Raw genomic sequence first — 18,455 nt, forward strand, 5'->3', positions numbered from 1 at the left:
AGACACAGAATCGGAAACAGGCTCCAGGCTCTGAGCCATCAGCCCAGGGCCCGACGCGGGGCTCGAACTTGCCGACCGCGAGATCGTGACCTGGCTGAAGTCGGACGCTTAACCGACTGTGCCACCCAGGCGCCCCAACCAAGCTGTTTTTAAAAATAGACATTAATACAAAGGGTATTATTGGGGATAAAAATGATTACTACGTCAGGATAAGAGCGGTAATTCTCCAGGAAATATGCTAATCTTTAGCACGTATGTACCCATCCATCTCTCTCGTGATTCACTCTGATAACCATAAATTCTGGAAGGTTCTAGGCAGCACACAGAAATGATGATCTGACGCCATTCCTGCTTATCAGAACTGGTTAAGCCCATTCACATCAGTGAAAGAGGTGGGCAGAGAATTCTGAAGTCCTGTGCCTCCACAGAAATACCAAAAAAACGTGGCAAAAATTGTCAGAATAAGCTTTATGGAACTCTGGAAAATAGTCAAAGGTTTATAATAACCAAGTGAATACTTTTTTTTAATGTTTATTTATTTAAAGTTTACTTATTTTTGAGAGAGAGAGAGAGAGAGAGAGAGAGAGAGCAGGGGAAGGGCAGAGAGAGAGGGAGAGAGAAAGGATCCCAGGCAGGCTCCACACTGTCAGTACAAAGCCATATGGGGGGCTCGAACTCACAACAGTGATATCATGACCCGAGCTGAAATCAAGAGTTGGACACTTAACAAACTGAGCCACCTAGGTGTCCCAACGTTTATTTATTTTTGAGAGACAGAGAGAAACAAAGCACAAATGGGGGAGGGGCAGAGAGAGGGGAGACACAGAATCTGAAACAGGCTCCAGATTCTGAGCTGTAAGCGCAGAGCCTGACGTGCAGCTCGAACACATGAACCGTGAGATCCTGACCTGAGTCAAAGTTGGAAGCTTAACTGACTGAGCCACCTAGGCTCCCCCAACCAAGTGAATACTTAAGAAAAAGTTGGGGTGCCTGAGTGGCTAAGTCGGTTAAACAACCGACTCTTCATTTCAGCTCAGGTCATGATTTAGCAGTTTGTGGGTTTGAGCCCTGCATCGGGCTCTGTGCCGACAGCTCGGAGCCCGGAGCCTGCTTCAGATTCTCTGTCTCCCTCTCTCTCTGTGCCTCTCCCCCACATGTGCTCTTTCTCTCTCTCTCTCTCTCTCTCTCAAAAATAAACATTTAAAAAAATTAGAAAAGAAAAAAGAGTTGGCTGAAACCAGTAAGAAAGTTTTGCATCATTTTAACTTACCCTTGCTTAATCCCCCACTCCCAGGTCTTGAAGATGGAAGTCCACACTCCCAATGTGAATTCCAGATTTCAGAGAAAGCAAACCAGATTTTGTTTCCAAAAAATTGTGATTGACTCTTAGGTGGCTCCTTGAAGGACTAACCTAAAGGCCTTTTCCCTTCCTTCCCCCCTTCCTTCCCCCCTTCCTTCCCCCCTTCCTTCCTTCCTTCCTTCCTTCCTTCCTTCCTTCCTTCCTTCCCTAAGTCAGAACTCTCTCAGATTGGGGAAATAGCTATGTGGAGGATGTTGCTCAAAAAATATTTAAATGCAAATGAACCAGCCGCTAACACCTGGGGAAAAGGATATAAGTTGGGGCAAAAAATAGATACACTGAAAAGCCTGGGAAGAAAAAGCTAGGGAATGAATGAGATGTCCTGGGGAATAAAAGCTTGGAAAGCTTCCACGATTCTTGGAAATGTAGGAGGCCATGTGCACATATGGGCAGACGCATGCTTAAAAATACCTGAGAATGCTCTAAGCTCTCATCTCTGGCTGATCTTGATGCCCTGGGAAAGCAAGATGTGAAAATAAAGGCAAAGTTGTAAGTTGCCCAACTGAATGTTAAAAGCATGCCCAACACACACAGAGTCCAGATGCAAACACTGGGAGTTGTTGTTGTTTTGTCACTAGGCATTGAAGGAAATCACTGTTAAATCACTAGGTGGAGGGGCGCCTGGGTGGCGCAGTCGGTTAAGCGTCCGACTTCAGCCAGGTCACGATCTCGCGGTCCGTGAGTTCGAGCCCCGCGTCGGGCTCTGGGCTGATGGCTCAGAGCCTGGAGCCTGTTTCTGATTCTGTGTCTCCCTCTCTCTCTGCCCCTCCCCCGTTCATGCTCTGTCTCTCTCTGTCCCAAAAATAAATAAACGTTGAAAAAAAAAATTAAAAAAAAAAAAATCACTAGGTGGAGAGTAAGCTAACAGACTTAGTGACCACACATGATAATGAATTTAGTCTTTACTGAAAAGAGTTTAGAAAAGTCACTAAATCAAACACAACAACTAAACAACAACAAAAACTGTAACCCTCAACAAACAGCAACAACTCTGATTTCCAAAGTTACACTGTAATATTCAATATGTCAAGTTTTCAACAGGAAACAAAGCCTGCAAAGAAACATGAAATTCTAGCCCATTCACATATAAAATAAAAGAATATTAACAAAAACTGTCCCTGAAGAAGCTCAGACATTGGACTCACTAGAAAAAGACCTTAAGTTTTAAATACGCTCAAAGAACTAAATAATGGACAAAGGATTAAGAAAAATATGTCCATATCAATACAGGATATCAATAATAAAGAGATAAGAATTATAAAAAGTTACTGAATAGATATCTGGAGCTGAAAGAAAAATAATTGAGATGAAAATTCACAAGAGGGAATCTATAGCAGATTGGAGCAGTCAGAAGAATCAGCAGACTTGAAGTCAGGACAATTGAAGCTAGTCAGTCTGAGGAGCAGAAAAAAGAATGAAGAAAAAGGAACAGAACCTAAGAAATTTTGGAAAACCATCATGTACCAACATTCACATCATGGGGATCCTAGAAAGAGAAAAGAGTCCAAAAGAATACTTGAAGGAATAAATGGCAATTCCCTTTTCTTCTGACACGCACTAAGTTTAATGGAAGACATGAATCTGCACATCCAAGAAGCTCAACGAACTCCAAGTAGAATAAACTCAAAAGATATATACATTCGGTGAACTGAAATTAAACTGTCATAAGACAGAATTTTGAGAGCATCAAAAATGACGCAACTCATCATGTCCAAGTTTCCTCAATAAGATCAACAGCTAATTTCTCAACACATATTATGGAGGCCAGAAAGCAGTAGGATGTTATATTTAAAGTATTGAAAGAAAAAACGTCAATGAACAATTTTATATCTGGCAAAACCATCCCTCAAAAATGGAGAAATTAAGGGGTGCCTTGGTGGCTCTGTCGGTTAAGTGTCAGACTTCAGCTCAGGTCATGATCTCACAGTTCATGGATTTGATCCCTGCATCGGTCTCTGTGATGACAGCTCAGAGCCTGGACCATGCTTTGGGTTCTGTGTCTCCCTCTATCTCTGCCCCTCCCCCTACTCGTGCTCTGTCTGTCTCTCTCAAAAATGAATAATAAACATTGAAAAAAATTTTTTAAATGGAGAAATTAAGACATTTGAAGAAATAAAAGCTAAGGGAGTTCACAGTGCTAGTAGACTTGCATTAAAGAAATGCTAAGGGGGGGCGCCTGGGTGGCGCAGTCGGTTAAGCGTCCGACTTCAACCAGGTCACGATCTCGCGGTCCGTGAGTTCGAGCCCCGCGTCAGGCTCTGGGCTGATGGCTCAGAGCCTGGAGCCTGTTTCCGATTCTGTGTTTCCCTCTCTCTCTGCCCCTCCCCCGTTCATGCTCTGTCTCTCTCTGTCCCAAAAATAAATAAACATTGAAAAAAAAATTAAAAAAAAAAAAAAAAAAAGAAATGCTAAGGGAAGTTCTTCAGGCTGAAATGAAAGGACACTAGATAGTAACTTGAAGCCATATGAAGAAATAAAAAAACACCAGTAAAGGTACTTACATAAATTAGTATAAACGCCAGTATTATTATATTTTTGGTTTGTGACTTCACTTTTTTTTTCTACATCATTTAAAAGACAAATGCATGGGGCGCCTGGGTGGCTCAGTTGGTTAAGTGACTGACTTCGGCTCAGGTCATGATCTCGCAGTTTGTGAGTTCGAGCCCCGCGTTGGGCTCTGTGCTGACAGCTCAGAGTCTGGAGCCTACTTCAGATTCTGTGTCTCCCCCTCTCTCTACCCCTCCCCTGCTCACGCTCTGTGTCTCTCTGTCTCTCAATAATAAATAAGTGGTAAAGAAAAAAAAAGACAAATGCATAAAATATTAATTATAAATGTAGGTTACTGGACACACATTTTGTAAATGTAACAACTGCATAAAGGGGGAAGGACAGAGTTGTTTAGGAGTAAAACATTTGTATACTATTGAAGCTAAATTGGGATTATTAAAACTAGAATGCTATAATTTTAAAATGTTAATTGTGCTTTCAGAGACTATGAAGCTGGGGAGATCCTGGTCAGACCGAGGACATTGGATCTAATTGTCCTCCTAACCCTTTGACTTTTCCCTGAAGTCCCTCAATAAAATGGGTTGATTAAAAGTTCATTGTAATCCCCAGAGTAACCACTAAGAAAATAACTTGAAATATGCAGAAAAGGAAGTGAGAATGGAGTAAAAATGGTATATTGAAAGAAATCAATCACGAAGGCCGTAACGGAGGAACTGAGGAACAAAAAAGATAAAAGAGAAAGGAAATAAGTGGGTCCTTACCAGTAATTTATCTTAAATGGATTCAGCTAGTTAATTAAAAGGCAGAGATGGGTAAAATGGATTTTTAAAAAAGAGATACAACCATATGATATCTTCTAGATCGCTTTACTTTAGATCCAAAGACATAAATAGGTTGAAAGTCAAATAATGGAAAGATGTTGCATGCAAGTTGCATAAGAGAATATTATGAACAATTGTACGTACAGAATTTAGATAGTCTGGTGAAATGAACAAATTTCTTAGAAACATACACACTAAGGTGACATACACCTTACAAAGGTGACTCAAGAAGGTGTACAAACATACAAAGGTGACTCAAGAAGAAATAGAGAATCTGGACAAACTTATAAGTGATTGAAGGAGTAACCAAACGTCCCAACAAACAAAAGCCCAGGACCAGGTGGCTTCACTGGTGAATTCTACCAAACATTTAAAGATTTAACACTAATTTTTTTCAACTCTTTCAAAACAAAAGAGGATGGAACACTTCCTGATGCATCTATGAGGCTAATATTATCCAGATATCAAAGCCACTTAAGGACAACTACAGTAGACCAATTTTCTTTATTAGTATAGATACAAACATCTTTGACAGAATACTAGCAAACACAATCCTGGAGCATATATATGTGTGTGCATATATATGTATATTTAAAAATATTTATTTATTTAAGTTATCTCTATACCTAACATGGGGCTCAAACTCATGACCCCAAGATCAAGAGTCCCATGCTCTTCCAAATGAGCCAGCCAGGCACCCCCAATCCTGGAGCACATTAAAAGGATTATACACAATGATCAAGTGAGATATATGTCAGGAATCCAAGAATGATTCAACATATGAAAATCACTCAGGGGCGCCTGGGTGGCTTGGTTGGTTAAGTGTCCGACTTCGGCTCAGGTCATGATCTCACGGGCCGTGCCCCGCGTCGGGCCCTATGCTGACAGCTTAGAGCCTGGAGCCTGCTTCGGATTCTGTGTCTCCCTCTCTCTCTGCCCCGCCCCTGTTCATGCTCTGTCTCTCTCTGTCTCAAAAATAAATAAACGTTAAAAAAGAAAATTAAAAAAAAAAAAAGAAAATCACTCAGTATAATCCATTATATTAATACAATGAAGGAAGATTTTGACATAATCATCTCAACTGACACAGAAAAAGTACTAGACTAAATTTAACAACTATTCAAGAGAGAAATGCTCAACAAACTAGGAATAAGGAAACTCCCTTAGCATGATAAAGAGCATCTGTGAAAACCCCACAACTAACATCACACTTAATGGTGAAAGCTTTCCTTCTAAGATCAGGAATAGGAGAAGGATTTCTGCTTTCACTGTTCCATTCAACGTTGTATTGGAAGTTCTGTCAGATCAGTTAAGCAAGAAAAAGCAATAGGGGCACCTGGCTGGCTCAGTACAGCATGAGACTCTTGATCTCAGGGTCATGAGTTTAAGCCTCAGGCTGGGGGTGGAGCCTACTTAAAGAAAAGAAAAAGAAACAAAAGGCATGAAAATTGGAAAGGAAGAAGTAAAAGTCTTTCCCAGATGAAATAATTTTACTATGTAGAAAATCCTAAAGAATCCCCCCCCCCCAAAAAAATAGAGCTAAATATACTCAGCAAATTTGCGGGATACAAAATCAACACATAAAAATAAGTTGTATTTGTAAACACTAGCAATGAACAATTTGAAAAGGAAATTAAGAAAACAATTCCAGGGGCGCCTGGGTGGCTCAGTCAGTTAAGCGTCTGACTTTGGCTCAGGTCATGATCTCAGGGTTGGTAGGTTTGAGCTCTGAGTCTTGCTCTGTGCTGACAGTTCAGAGCCTACAGTCTGCTTGGTATTCTGTGTCTCCCTCCCTTTCTGCCCCTCCCCCCACTCATGCTCTGTCTCTCCAAAATAAATAAATATTAAAAAAGTTAAAAGAAAACAATTCCATTTTCAATAGCATTCAAAAGAATAAAATACCTAGGAATAAATTTAACTGAAGTAAAAGATTTGTACACTAAAACCCACAAAATATGGTGAAAAGAAATTAAAGTAGATCTAAATATATGGAAAGACATTGCATTTCTTTGAAAGATTTTTTGTTTTTTAAGTAATCTTTACACCCAACATGGGGCCAGAACTCACAACCCTGAGATCAAGAGTCACATGGTCCACCAACTGAACCAACCAACTCCCAAGACATTCCATTTTTATGAATCGGAAGACTTAATCTGGTTTAAATGGCAATGGCAATCTTCATGGCCTTGGATTTGCCAATGGTTTCTTAGATATGACAATAAAAGTACAAACAACAAAATAAAACAGATAAATTGGACTTCGATAAAACTGAATAGATTTGTGCATCAAAGATCACTGTCAATACAACGCTCAGAATGGGAAACAATATTTGCAAATCATATCTGATGTCTAGTGTCGGAAAAATATAAAAAACTCTTAAAACTCAATAAAAGACAACCTGATTAAACATTGAGTAAAGGATTTGAGTTAGACATTTCTCCAGATGTACAAATGACCAACAAGCACAGTAAAATATGCTTAGCACAGTTAGTCATCAGGGAAGGGCAAGTTAAAATCCACTTGGCACCCACTAGGATGGTTAGAATAAAAAATATGTACAAAAACAAGCAGATATGGAGAGATTGGAACCCTAGTACATTTCTGATGGGAATGCAAAATGGTGCAGCTGCTGTGGCAAACAGATGGCAATTTCTTAAAATTAAATAATTACCCTAAGACCTAGCAACCCACTCCCAGGTACATATTGAAAAGAATTCAAAATTTTGTATATGAATATTCATAGCAGCGCTATCACAAGAGTCAAAATGTGGAATAGTGCAAGGTAAGTGGAAACGATGCACATGTACATCAATGAATGAAGGAAATAAAATGTGGTTTAGCCATATAATGTGATATTATTCAGCCATACAATGGAATGAAATAGCTGCACCATAAATAAACCTTGAAAACATTATGCTAAGTGATAGAGGCCAGTCACAAGAAGTCCCATATTGTATAATTTCATTTATATGAAAGGATCAGAATATTCAAGTCCATCGAGATAGAAAACAGGTTAGCGGTTGCCAAGAGTTGGGGCAGGGAAATCAGGAATGACTGTTTGAAGGGTACAGGGTTTCTTTTTGAGGTGATGACATTTTCGGAAACCTTTTTGGAACTAGTGGTGATGGCTGTACAACGTCGTGATTGCACTAAATGGTACTGAATTGCACATTTTAAATGAGTTAAAATGGTACATTTTATGTTGGTGAAGTCATTTGTATATAGGGAGACACAAAATGTGGGCCGCCCCTGCCTAAGTCACAAATCAAAGTCAGCGTGCCCTTCATGGAAACACCTGTCAAGGAAACCTAGCCTACACCAATCACAATCTTCCAACTCAGCTTTAGCTAGCCTACCTTAGCCTGGAAAACAGGACCTGTTATGTTTATAAGGAAATCTCGTACCTCTTAGTCAATCAGGACGTGTTCCCTCTTTGCCTCTTCAATGCTCTGTAAATCTCGCTCTTGTCCCAGATCCCTGGGGATCTGTGCTCCACTGCTTGTAAGGCAGTCTAGTCCCCCCATCGGTGGATTATTTTCTCTATGATAAAGGATAGCAAGCTCGTTACTAAATTGTTCTAGTTTTGTCATTTGACAATATTGTGTGTGTTTTACCGCAGTAAAGACAAACTGATTCTTTGGGGGAAAAACAAAAATCACAGTTGTTAAAGTAAATGTACAGGGATGTCTGGCTGGCTCAGTGGGTTAAGTGTCCGACTTCAGCTCAGGTCATGATGTTGCGGTTTGCGAGTTCGAGCCCTGCATCAGGCTCTGTGCTGACCGCTCAGAGCCTGGAGCCTGCTTCGGATTCTGTCTCCCTCTCTCTCTGCCCCTCCCCTGCTCGTGCTCTGTCTCACTCTCTCATAAATAAATAAAACATAAAAAAAATTTTTTTAAAGTAAACGTACAAATCCACAATCATAAATGAAGATTTTTATACATTCATGAATAGAATACAACAAAGTGAGATATAAATATTTGAACATTAAAATTAAGTTGTGGCTAATGAGCCTATATGGCACCTCCTATCTGCTATTATAGAATACAAATTCTTTTTCAGGACATATAGCATATTTATAAAAATGGACAAATCTTAACAAATACCTTAGAACCAGTTACTTTCCAGTCATATAGTTTCATTACAATGTTAAGATGGGAATCAATAATAGGAAGATAATTTAAAAATGAAATGAAATACGTGAAATCAACAGAAGGGGGAAAAGTCAAATGCCTCTTCTCCCCAAATAACTGAGCTAGAAGTAGGGGAAAAAAAAAATCTGTCATGTTAGTATAGAAAAAGCATTACTAGGTGGTGCATTTTGATAGTTAAATCTGGTGTGGGGATATGTCTGCAAGTAGCATGAGTTGGTAGTAAAGCGTATAATTGGGCAAAGACCTACTGAAGGAGCCTATACTCTACAGTATTAGTAACATAGGTATTTCAATTTTCTACGTTGGCTTTGTGTCGTTAGTCATAACCCTTAAATTAAGGATGTCAACTTCCTCCCTGATCTTTGGAAGCAGTTGAGATGCCTTATTTCTTTTTTGAGAACGTTTCTGCCAAGTATCATTCAACTCTACTCAAATACTGTGTTCGACATTCTGAGTCTGAAAACAAGCCGGACTGGGTCTCGGTGCTTCGGCAGCTTACAAACCAGCTGACTTTTAAAAAGGGGACGCTCAAAAAGATCAAGTCCGTATTTCACGAGACTATTTAGGGAAACTGGGCGGGGCTCTGCTTTTCACGGTAGCCGCCTCTCACGGAAAAAAGGGTCGGGCTCCGACCGCCTTTAAAAACCGCCAACGTTCCGTGCCCCACGCCCGCCGCAGTTCCAAGCCCCGCGGGTCTCCGCGGGCTCTCAAGCTCCCCCCGCGCCGTGGTTGGGCCGGAAGCGCACGCGCGGCAAAACTCGGCCCCGCCTCCTGCAGACTTTTACAACCGCCTGGCGGGAAGCTCTCCCGCCCGTTTTGCGCCTCTCCTCATTGACGGCGCCTCGGTCGACGCCCGTCTGGCGGGAGCCTCGGCGCGCGGGTTCCCAGCGATCCGCCGTCGATTGGCAGTGCCTGAGCGGCGCGCGCGGAGCTCGACTGGCGCTGCCTGCGGGGGCGGAGTCGCTGTCTCGGCCGCCGCCGCCACCGCCGCCGCGGGCTTGGTGTGCGAGGAAGGGCCTAGGCCCGGGCCTGCTGTGGGGGGCTCGCCGCGCGCCTGGGCTCGCGTCCCGCCGTCCCCTCGGCCCCAGCTTCGCCCACTTCCGGACCCAGACGGGCTGGGCGCGGGGAAGACCTGCCGAAGCCATGGAGGACGAGGTGGTCCGCATTGCCAAGAAGATGGACAAGATGGTGCAGAAGAAGAACGCGGTGAGCGCGGCGGGCGACGCGGGCCGGGAGGGAGGCCGGGCGGCTGGCGGGAGCCGGACGTGGCGGGCCTGGGGCCGGGCCCTCGGGGGCTCCCGGCCCGCCCCCGCCGGCCCTTCCCGCGGGGGAAGGCGGCGTGGACCGTGCCGGCGTCCTGGGGCAGGCGGCGGGGCCCCGCGCCGCCGGCGTTAGCACCCGTTCTGGGTACTTCCAAGTCTCTTCGTTGTTAGTACAGAGGAGTAAACCTGATCGAGGGTAGGTTTACTCGCCAGTTACTTCGCTCATTTAGTTTAAGAATCGAGGAGTGTAGAAAGCCCTTCACAGTTTGGGAGGATTCGTTCCCTTTTCCGCGATCGCTGGCTAACAACTAAAAATAACATCGCATGGAGGTTTGTGAGACGTTCTGGACCTCAAGCGGATGAGTTACAATTCCTGTATCTTAGTTTTTAGAAGAATGCTAGCCACGCACTTGATGTATCTCCACCACGCTACAGGTTTGTTTAGCAATCAAAAAGGCAGGGCGTGCTAGCGTCTTTGGCAAGTTGCTAAATGTGTTTTTCAAAAGTGGATCTTGTTAGGTGGTAGTATGTAAAAGAGCTATGGTTAAAACGCACGCCCTCAGGGGTACTGACTGGTCGATGGATTTGGACAGCTGTCATCGCTGAGTACTCTTAAGTGGTTTACAGTTAATACCGGTGGCGTTATCTTGTTAATCGATAAAGTGTGTATGTATGTGAACACGTTGTGGTTTGTGTGAAGTCTTCCAGTTTTGCATTTTTTGTCCACCACTGTGTGTACTTTCAGTCCTCTGATGCAGTGTCACCTGTTTTCAGCTAAAACTCCATGATTGTCTTCGCCTGAATTTATTCCACCCTGCTCGGTACATTTTCAGCATCCGTGTATCTGAAATAACTTATTCCCGTCTACGAAATAAATTTCCTGTCAAGCTAATGTGAAGGAGAAAGAGGATGCTCTGATTTGTACAGCACTTTGGAATTACAAAGCATCTGTGCAAAATTCTCTACAGACCCACGACACAGCTACGGTGTACCCATTTTGCAGAGTAAGAAACTGAGTCAGAGAGATTAAGTAGTTCGCCCACTTAAATTAAGTACTGAGCAATTTGGATTAAGCTAGGACCCAGGTTTTCTACTGGACAGCATGCCGGAGCAGAAAATAGTGTTAAACGCTGAATTTTTTAAGACTTTGTATATAGTCTCTTCCTCTTTTTTTAACAGGTGCATTGCCTGGCATGGCATGTAATTTCATACCCCGTTAATCTGTATTTGCAATTTTGGCCTTTTAAAATATTTCCTGTTTGTTTTCTGTTCCAGACATTAACCTTTACCGTTTAGTTTTCTCATTGATAACAGCCCTTTCATTTCCCCACTGCAAGTGATGAGATCTGGTTATTTAACAGGCTGAGCATTTATTTTGTTTAAACTGGAAAAGTTTTTTTCTTTGCCTGGAGTTCCCTGGATTCCCACAGTAGAAGCTCCTTGGGGAAAAAGGCCTTTTGTTGGGTACCTTTTTTCTCTACTCAGGCCATAATGTGTATCCATTAATCATCTAATGATTGTTTTCTTTCCTTGTAATAGGTGTTTCATAAAAATGACTAATTCCTTAGTGGATAAATATGGAGAAGACCAGTTTGTATTTATTTGCAGTTCTCAAGTTACAAGCAAATAATGAGTCTGGGTGAGAATGAGGAACAACTTTACAGACACTCCTCAAATCTCATTTATCTGATAGTTTGAAACTTTACCAATATGAAAACTTAACCCCAAAAAGAAAGATAAAATTGACTGGCTCTTTTATGTTTTTTGTTTGTTTGTTTTGTTCCTTCTCCTTTTCCCTGTATATCTTACAGAAATTCAAATTGGCAAATGAAATAAAGAGAAAGGGGTCTTGAATGACTCTCTCTTTGCCTTCCAAAGCACATCATTCCACAAATAGCTTTTTTAAAAATTAAAAAAAAATTTTTTTTAATGTCTATTTATTTTTGAGAGTGAGAAAGACAGAGCATGAGCAGCATGAGCATGAGGGGCAGAGAGAGAGGGAGACACAGAATCCGAAGCAGGCTCCAGGCTCTGAGCTGTCAGCACAGAACTCACGGGGCTGGAACTCATGGACTGCAAGATCATCACCTGGGCCGAAGTCAGACGCTTAAGTGACTGAGCCATCCAGGGGCCCCTAAAAATTTTCTTTAGAGAGTGTGAGAGCATGAGCAGGGGAGAGGGGCAAAGGGAGGGAGCTGGGGAGAGGGAGAGAGGGGGGGAGAAGGGCAGGGACAGAAAATCTTAAGCAGGCTCCATGCTCAGTGTGGAGCCCAACGCGGGACCTGATCCCATGGCCCTGGGATCATGTCCTGAGCCGAAATTAAGAGTTGGACGCTTAAGCGACTCAGCTACCCAGGTTCCCCCACAAAGAGCTTTTAAGGAGGTCAGTAATTTAACAGAAGTTGTTCTGGGGTTTGTAGGATTATGGTAGATTTGTTTCTCCCTCTTTTTTTTTTTTTTTTTTTGTGGTGTCCAGATTTTTCTGTGAGCTTTTTAAAATATTAAAAAAAATTTTTTTAATGTTTATTTTTTTTGACAGAGAGCGAGAGAGAGCATGTGTGAGTTGGGGAGGGGCAGAGAGAGAGAGTTAGACAGAATTCTCTGAAGCAGGCTCCAGGGTCTGAGCTGTCAGCACAGAGCCAGACGCAGGGCTCGAAATCACGAACCGTGAGATCATGACCTGACCCGAAGTCCGACACTTAACCAACTGAGCCACCCAGCTGCCCCTAAAATACTACTTACGCTAGGTGCCTGGCTCAGTTGGTTAAGTGTCGGACTTCGGCCTAGGTCATGATCTCACGGTTCGTGGGTTCGAGCCCGGCGTCCGGCTCTGCTGACAGCTCAGAGCCTGGATGGAGCCTGTTTCAGATTCTGTGTCTCCCTCTCTCTCTCTGCTCCTCCCCTGTTCACACGCTGTCTCTGTCTCAAGAATAAATAAACGTTAAAAAAAATTTATAAAAAATATTACTTAAGCTATGAAAAAGTAAACTTTGCTTGAAGAATAGTAGTTGTCCTCTTTAATTGACAAGTTTAAGTACTGTTGTTGGATATTGTTTTGTTTTAATAAAAAGGTTAGGTGTCACCTTTAAGTAATAGTAAAAACAGCTACTATTTATTGAATTATTACTCTGAGCCAGGTATTCAGCTAAGTATTGCCTACCTATTCCTCAGTTTTACAAGATAAGTATTTCAAAAGTAAGGAAACTATTTGGAAAGTAAAGTGAGTTGTCCTAAACCAAATAGCTAGAAATGAAGAGGTGAATCTAAATCTGTTTTGCTTAAAGTCTGTACTATGTTAAGCGGCAATGTCTCTAGAAGACCCGGTTTTTGAAACTTGCATGGGTGCAGTTAAGTGAATATAAGGCCAGGAAGTAAGGGTGTTTGTTATTCTGGGGCAGGAAGGTTTCCATAAATATCCAATCAATATCCTGACCTTAGTATTTATCCAGAATGTTGCCCTATCTGTATAATTGGTCTTAAACAGTGTTAGCAGTTTTACAAGTGCCCACTCTGAGGCCTTGATGAGCCATGTAAGTTAGTTCCAAATATTCAGATATTCGTTTTTTTTTTAAACTATCACTTAAAAAATTTTTTTTTTATTGTGTATTCCTTTTTCTAGAGAGAGAGACACACACACATAGAGCATGAGCAGGGGAGGGGCAGAGAGAGAGGGAGACGCAGAATCCGAAGCAGGCTCCAGGCTCCGAGCTGCCAGCACAGAGCCTGACGCGGGGCTCGAACTCAGGAACCGTGAGATCATGACCTGAGCTGAAGTCGGCCGCTTAACCGACTGAGCCACCCAGGCACCCCAGATACTAGTTTTTTTTTAAGTTTATATATTTATTTTGAGAGAGAGCACATGCCAGTTGGGGAGGGGCAGAGAGGGAGGGAAAGAGAATCTTAAGCAGACTCCGTTCTGTCAGCACAGAACCCAGCTCGAGGTTCGAATTCACAAACTGTGAGATTATGCCCTGAGCTGAAATCAAGTCAGATGCTCAGCTGACTGAGCCACCCACGCACTGCTGGTATTTGTTGTTTTTTTTTATAATTTTTACTTGATGTCAATAGGCAAGTCTGACTCCTAATCTGGGTTCAAATCTTGGCTCTTCTGAACTTTAGCAGTGTGATCTTAGGCAAGTTCCTTAGCATCTTTAAAATGTCTTTTTTTTTTTCTTTTGGTGGTAAATTGGAGATGACTTAGTAAAGATTAGATGAATATGAAATTCTTGACAATGCCTAAGATATGGTAAGGGCTAAAAAACCTTGTGTGTTTTTTTTATAAAGGATTTATGACATGACTGTAGAAGAAGGAGTGAGGTAACTTAGAAGTTTCAAATTCATAGATTTTGTGAGTAGTGTTGAGCTTTGTTTATTATGATTTTTTCGCTGAAGGCTCGACTGAGTAGAATTCAGTTGTTAGGAGAGAAGTTGAAATTATATGTCAAAATACAGGAGCTGGTATACATGGAATGTAAATTTTTTCTTTTTTTTAATTAAAATTTTATTTATTAGAGAAAGAGGCAGGGAGGGGTAGAGGGAGAGAGAGAGAGGGAGAGAGAGAATCCCAAGCAGGCTCTGCACTGTCAGCACAGAGCCTGATGTGGGGCTTGAACCCATAAACTGTGAGACCATGATCTGAGCTGAAATCAAGACTTAGACACCTAACCTACTGGCCACCTAGAGCCCTAAAATTTCTAAGTCTTCTACCTGATTTGAAGAAAAAACTTCAGTTTTCATATGAGGGTTAGACTGATTAGTATAAATCAAAATTTAGAATGACTACACATAGTTTTTAATTTTTTTATTAAATTTTTTTTAATGTTTTATTTTTTAACAGAGAGGGACAGAACACAAACAAGGGAGGGGCAGAGAGAGAGGGAGACACAGAATCTAAAAACAGGTTCCAGGCTCTGAGCTGCCAGCACAGAGTCCAGTGTGGGGCTTGAACCCATGAACCATGAGATCATGACCTGAGTTGAAGTTGGATGCTCAACGGGCTGAGCCACCCAGGTACCCCTGACTACACACAGTTTTTAAAAACAGTCTTATTAAGATATACAATACAGTTTACCCCTTTAAAAGTGTACAGTTTGGGGCACCTGGGTGGCTCAGTTGGTTGAGCATCCGACTTCGGCTCAGATCATGATCTCATGGTTTGTGAGTTCGAGCCTTGCGTTGGGCTCTGTGCTGACAGCTTGGAGACTGGAGCCTGCTTCGGATTCTGCGTCTCCCTCTCTCTCTGCCCCTCCCGTGCTCATGCTCTGTCTCTGTCTCCTTCAAAAATAAATAAACATTAAAAAAAATTTAAAAATCTTTCTACTCCTACCCCTCTCTCTCAAAAATGAATAAACATTTAAAAAAATGTAAAAAAGTGTACAATTCAGTGGTTTTTAGTATATTCACAGATTTGGGTAGCTCTTACAACACTAATTGAAGAGCACTTTGATCACTCCAAAAAGAAACCTGTACCCATTAGGTAGTCACCATGTATCTGCCCCCGCAACCACTTATCTGTTTGTCTGTGGATTTGCTGCTCTGGACATTTTCTATAAATGGACTTATACAACGTGTGTTTGTATAAATGGAATCACACAATATGTGGTCTTCTATGACAGGCTTCTTTCAGTTAGTGTTTTCAGGATTCATCTATACTAACAGCAAGTATCAGTACTTTGTTCCTTTGTGTTGCAGAATAGCACTCCACTGTACTGGTGGACGTACCACATTTTGTTTATTCATTCATCATTTGATGGACATTTTGGGCTGTTACCACTTTTTGACCATGATGAGTAATGCTGCTAAGAACGTTTTGTGCAGGTGTTTGTGTGGACATATGTTTGTTTTTTGGTTTTTTTTTTTTACTCTTGGGTATATACCTAGGAGTAGAATTGTTAGGTCATATAACTACGTTTAACCTTTTGAGAAATTGACAAACTGTTTTCCAAAGTTGCACGATTTTAAATTCTTATCAGCAGTTGGTGGGCATTCCATTGCATGGAATCTTCATCAACACTTGCATGTTTTTTGATTATAGCCATCACAGTGGGTATAAAAAGGTGTCTCATTGTGGTTTTGATTTGCATTTCTCGGATGACTGATGATGGTGAAAATTTTTCATTGTTGGCCATTTCTATATATTTGGAGAAATGTTCAGATCCTTTGCCCATTTTTAAACTATTTGTATTTTTGAGTTGTAAGAGTTCTTTGTATTCTGAATATTAGACTTATGGAAGACAGGATTTGTATATATTGCCTTGCATTCTGTGGGTTATCTTTTCACTCTCTTGATAGTGTCTTTTCTTTCAGTTTTGATGAAGTCAATTTTATATATTTTTTCTTTTGTTTGGTGTAGAATAAATGCACATTTGAGATGACATAATAAAATTATAATTTCTAGTATATAATGATGTTCCTGAGCCATAATTCAAATATTTACAGTGTTTCCTTTTTAAAAAAAATGAATAGGGGCGCCTGGGTGGCGCAGTCGGTTAAGCGTCCGGCTTCAGCCAGGTCACGATCTCGCGGTCCGTGAGTTCGAGCCCCGCGTCAGGCTCTGGGCTGATGGCTCGGAGCCTGGAGCCTGTTTCCGATTCTGTGTCTCCCTCTCTCTCTGCCCCTCCCCCGTTCATGCTCTGTCTCTCTCTGTCCCAAAAAAATAAATAAATAAATAAATAAATAAATAAAATGAATAGCATCTTATAATTGAAATCTTATAATTCTTACTGAGAGGTGTTTGAGTTGATTGAGGTTAAATAATGCTTACTTAAAATGCTGGTTTATGGCTTTTTGAGAATATTGTTATGATGGAAGTAGATAAATCTTTTTATTTCTTTGTATTCCTTATCAACCATATCCTACATGTCAGGCACTCTATTTCAATACTTCATATGTTTTTTATTACTCCATTTGACCATTTGAATTCTTCTAGGTCAGTGTATTATGCTGTCCTACATATGAAGAAACTGAAGCTTGAAAAAGAAGTAACATTCTCAAGATCTTATAATTAGGAAATGGCAGTGCATAGATTTGAATTTCGATCTGATATATGTGTATATATATATATATATATATGTATATATATAGGTGTATCTCTTTATATCTATATAGATATATCTCTATATCTATAGAGATATATCTCTATATCTATAGAGATATATCTCTATATCTATAGAGATATATCTCTATATCTATAGAGATATATCTCTATATCTATAGAGATATATCTCTATATATGTCACGCATATCTATACACACATACGTATGTATATATAAGTATGTGTGTGTGTGTGTTCTTAACTGTATATTCCATGTTGCTTCCTTTTCCATACATCTTCTTGAGGAGGATGTTTGTGTCCTATACAAAGTTGTATATGCTCTGTGCTAAGTACAAGTTTGAATGCAATATTTTGTAAAAGTACTTGTTTCTGATGACATATAGTACCAACCATGTAATAAAGTCATGTGATAGTATTGTTTATTCTTCAGCCAGTACTGTGAACTAAATTTGACTCTGGAAGATAAGGTAGAATCTTTCTTTCTCTTGCATCATTATCTGTAGGAGATGCTGCAATCTAATAGACTTGACCTTTAGAGGCAGGTGATTATTGGGGAAGGATAGAATTTAGTTTCTTGTTTGGTAATGCTATTCACCCAAGTTCACAGAGCAGAACTGCTACCAGTGGACCTAGGAAATGGAGAGAGCAGCGGTGTGAGGGTCTGGAGATTATAATTCTTGTCCTTTTATATTACCTATCAGTTGGCCAAGTCACTTTCCTTTTCTGAATTTGTTTCTTTGTATAATTGAAGTTTTGAAGTAGATATTCAAAGGTTTATGTTTATTTTAAATTCCCTGAAGTCACAAAAGATTTGTCTTGCTCACTGTTGTATCCTCAGAGTTTGGTACACAGTGTTAGTATTTGTTGGGAGGCATAAGTATAATTTGACAGAAGTGAGTAGATTTCACCTTTTTTAGTTAGTAATAATCATATGACTGTGCAGGTTTCCTAAATTGTCTGGATTTTCAATTCCTCTTCTGTAAAATGGAGAGAAAAAGATTACCTTTTTCTATAGGGTTTATTGTGAAGATGGAATTGCATGTATATATATGTGTGTATACATACATATGCACATATATATACACACATATATAAAGGGCTTACCATGATGCTTGGCACATAGTGATATTCAAAGAAGCTTTTGTCACTGAATTAATATATGTGATCATCTGTTTTTTGCCTTTTTGTTCATTTAGATTATCATAGTTGTTTATTTCTTAAAGAACCGTGATTGAAATATTCATCTTATTTGGCCAGAACACAGTGTAATTATGAGAAAGGTCATAGCGTCATCCAAT

The 18,455-nt window shown here is 40.8% G+C and overlaps 1 protein-coding gene across 1 annotated transcript in view; it reads left to right on the top strand.

Moving 5' to 3' along the window:
* Positions 1–9,608: 9,608 nt before the first annotated feature.
* TCEA1 (transcription elongation factor A1) overlaps positions 9,609–18,455 on the top strand; it is a 42,887-nt gene continuing 34,040 nt past the window's right edge. Inside the window, exon 1 of the mRNA XM_025923049.2 lies at positions 9,609–10,046. Within this exon, the coding sequence (XP_025778834.1) occupies positions 9,984–10,046 (63 nt within the window). The 5' untranslated portion in view covers positions 9,609–9,983. The remainder of the gene's footprint in view (positions 10,047–18,455) is intronic.

This window comes from Puma concolor, chromosome F2 (assembly GCF_028749965.1).
Source record: "Puma concolor isolate L17-30 chromosome F2, mPumCon1.1.hap2, whole genome shotgun sequence".
Classification (NCBI taxonomy): domain Eukaryota; kingdom Metazoa; phylum Chordata; class Mammalia; order Carnivora; family Felidae; genus Puma; species Puma concolor.